This window comes from Ctenocephalides felis, unplaced genomic scaffold (genome assembly GCF_003426905.1).
Source record: "Ctenocephalides felis isolate EL2017-DRISC unplaced genomic scaffold, ASM342690v1 CF-g0.4_SCAFFOLD_03571, whole genome shotgun sequence".
NCBI lineage: Eukaryota > Metazoa > Arthropoda > Insecta > Siphonaptera > Pulicidae > Ctenocephalides > Ctenocephalides felis.
Window position 1 is genome coordinate 13,142,018 of NW_020539725.1, and position 2,232 is coordinate 13,144,249.

General features: G+C 26.1%; 1 protein-coding gene across 1 annotated transcript; it reads left to right on the forward strand.

The window, feature by feature from the left end:
* Window positions 1-223: 223 nt before the first annotated feature.
* Window positions 224-1,998, forward strand: LOC113385064 (protein SGT1 homolog). Its single transcript, XM_026622868.1, has 5 exons — window positions 224-250; window positions 530-643; window positions 1,036-1,189; window positions 1,276-1,442; window positions 1,891-1,998. The coding sequence occupies exons 3-5, from the start codon at window positions 1,153-1,155 to the stop codon at window positions 1,996-1,998; spliced, it is 312 nt and encodes a 103-aa protein (XP_026478653.1). The 5' UTR covers window positions 224-250; window positions 530-643; window positions 1,036-1,152.
* Window positions 1,999-2,232: the final 234 nt, after the last annotated feature.

Below are 2,232 nucleotides of genomic sequence, written 5' to 3' on the forward strand. Positions count from 1 at the left end.
TGGCAACCATGTTTTATCTTTGTTACAAACCTTCCAATCTTCTATATGAAGGTAAAAATCCTGAATATGCTGTTATTTTTATCCGCATATTTGACATATGTCATAAAAAACAAACGACATATTTAAGGTAGATTCTATTTTTAAATAAACTTTGTATATATAAATAAATATTTAAATCTATAAATTAATCATATTGATAGGAAAAGAAATGAGTGTAGAGCAAAACTCTAGCACTGAGACAAAAATAGCGGTACGTCATAGTTTATTGTATAGATAATTCATTCCAAATTTGTATTAGTATTATTATTTTTTATTTAATATAATTTTAAAACATAGTTTATACATGATTAAAATCATAAAATCATAAATGAATATTGCATTGCTATATAATTATGTACTCTGATGTGTTTCATACAACACAAGAGCCCCACTATTTAAATGATACATACATCATTTTTATACATATACATTTTATACATACTTTATGCTGTGTATATATTTAACTAGAATTATATATTTATTTGAATAGGCTAAACCAAAAATAAGACATGATTGGTATCAAACAGAAACCGATGTCACTGTCACTATTTTGTTAAAGAACGTGGACGAATCAAAATTAAAGATTGATTATGGATCAACATCTGTAAGTACTACATCAATACTTTCTAAAAAATATAATTGACACAGGTTTTATAACAAAGACATATATTGCTACTCATTTGATTCTAAAAATGTGATTGTTCTGAACAGTAAGGAATTGTAAAAAATTTATATGATTTATAACTTAAGCTATAATAAGCTTTGTTTCTATATTATGGATAACAACTCTCATAGAATGGAAGAACTGAAAAAGTATTTTCTCTGAAATTACTTTTATTTGAATGAAATATACAACTATAAATTGATCAAACAATTGATTAATACAACTTAAAGTTCCTTGATATTTTAAATCATATCTATTTTCGACAAGGAGTTATTATCAATAGATTTACTTTATATTTCACTAGTTCTAGTTTATTAAAAAAATTTTTTTAGCTTCATGTTAAGTATGAAGAAAATGAACTCGATTTTCGACTCTTAAATGGCATAGTGCCGATATATTGCACACATAAAGTGACTCCATCAAAAATAGAAGTGAAACTTGTAAAAGCAATGGGCATAAGATGGGAAAAATTAGAAGCAGATGCAGGTATATCAGCAATGAAATTTGTCATATACCTTGCTTTTGATACAATAATACAATTTTTATTTAAAGTGAATTTAACATTTTTTTAGAATTACCAAAACCAGTCAACCCTACCAAAGCAAATGAGAAATGGGAACAAATTGCAAGGGACTTTGAAGAAGAGAAACCTGAAGGTGATGCTGCTCTGAATGCTTTGTTCCAGAAAATTTATGGAGAAAGCAATGAAGATGTTCGCAGAGCTATGAACAAGTCATTCGTAAGTATTTTATATTTGTAAATAATACTATATTAAAATGGAATCTTCAGTAAACTTTTATATATGGTCAAGATGTTATATTTTGTACTGATTACATATACATTGCTGTATTTTCTAAATATTTCAAATTATTTATATAAATTTGTTACCTTGGAATATGGAGGAATTGTGCTGAATGAATTATCTTAGTAGCGAGCAATTTATGAAGTAAAATTGATTGAGAGCAAAATGTAACCTTTAAACTTGGTGGTAGCACTGCTGAAGTTTTGTAAGTGGTCTATTCTAAAGTTGCTCTAATGTAAAAATGAATCATTAGTGAATAAATTTTGTCTAAAAGTATAACATTGATAAAGCATAATTGCATAATTATATAAGCAGTGATATAATGTATTATACAATCTCTATATAATGTGTTACAATATTTAATTACAAATCATTTATTTTATAGATGGAATCAGGTGGTACAGTACTGAGCACAAATTGGAACGAGGTGGGCAAAGAGAAGGTTGAGGTTCGTCCACCAGATGGAATGGAGTATAAGAAATGGGATTCATAAATTTATTTTTTTAAAACTATTAAGAAATTTTTAAATTTCATTGAGAGAAATCATTTTTCAAATATATTAATGTTTATAAAGCCAAATCTTATCTTTTTTTAAAATAAAAATGCCTTGGAAATAAAATAATTCGGAATTTGATATTAAACCCATGATATAACTAAGAATTTGAATGGAATTTCTTTAAGGATATCTGATTAAAATAGAACAAAATCGAAAATGAAGATTATGCAA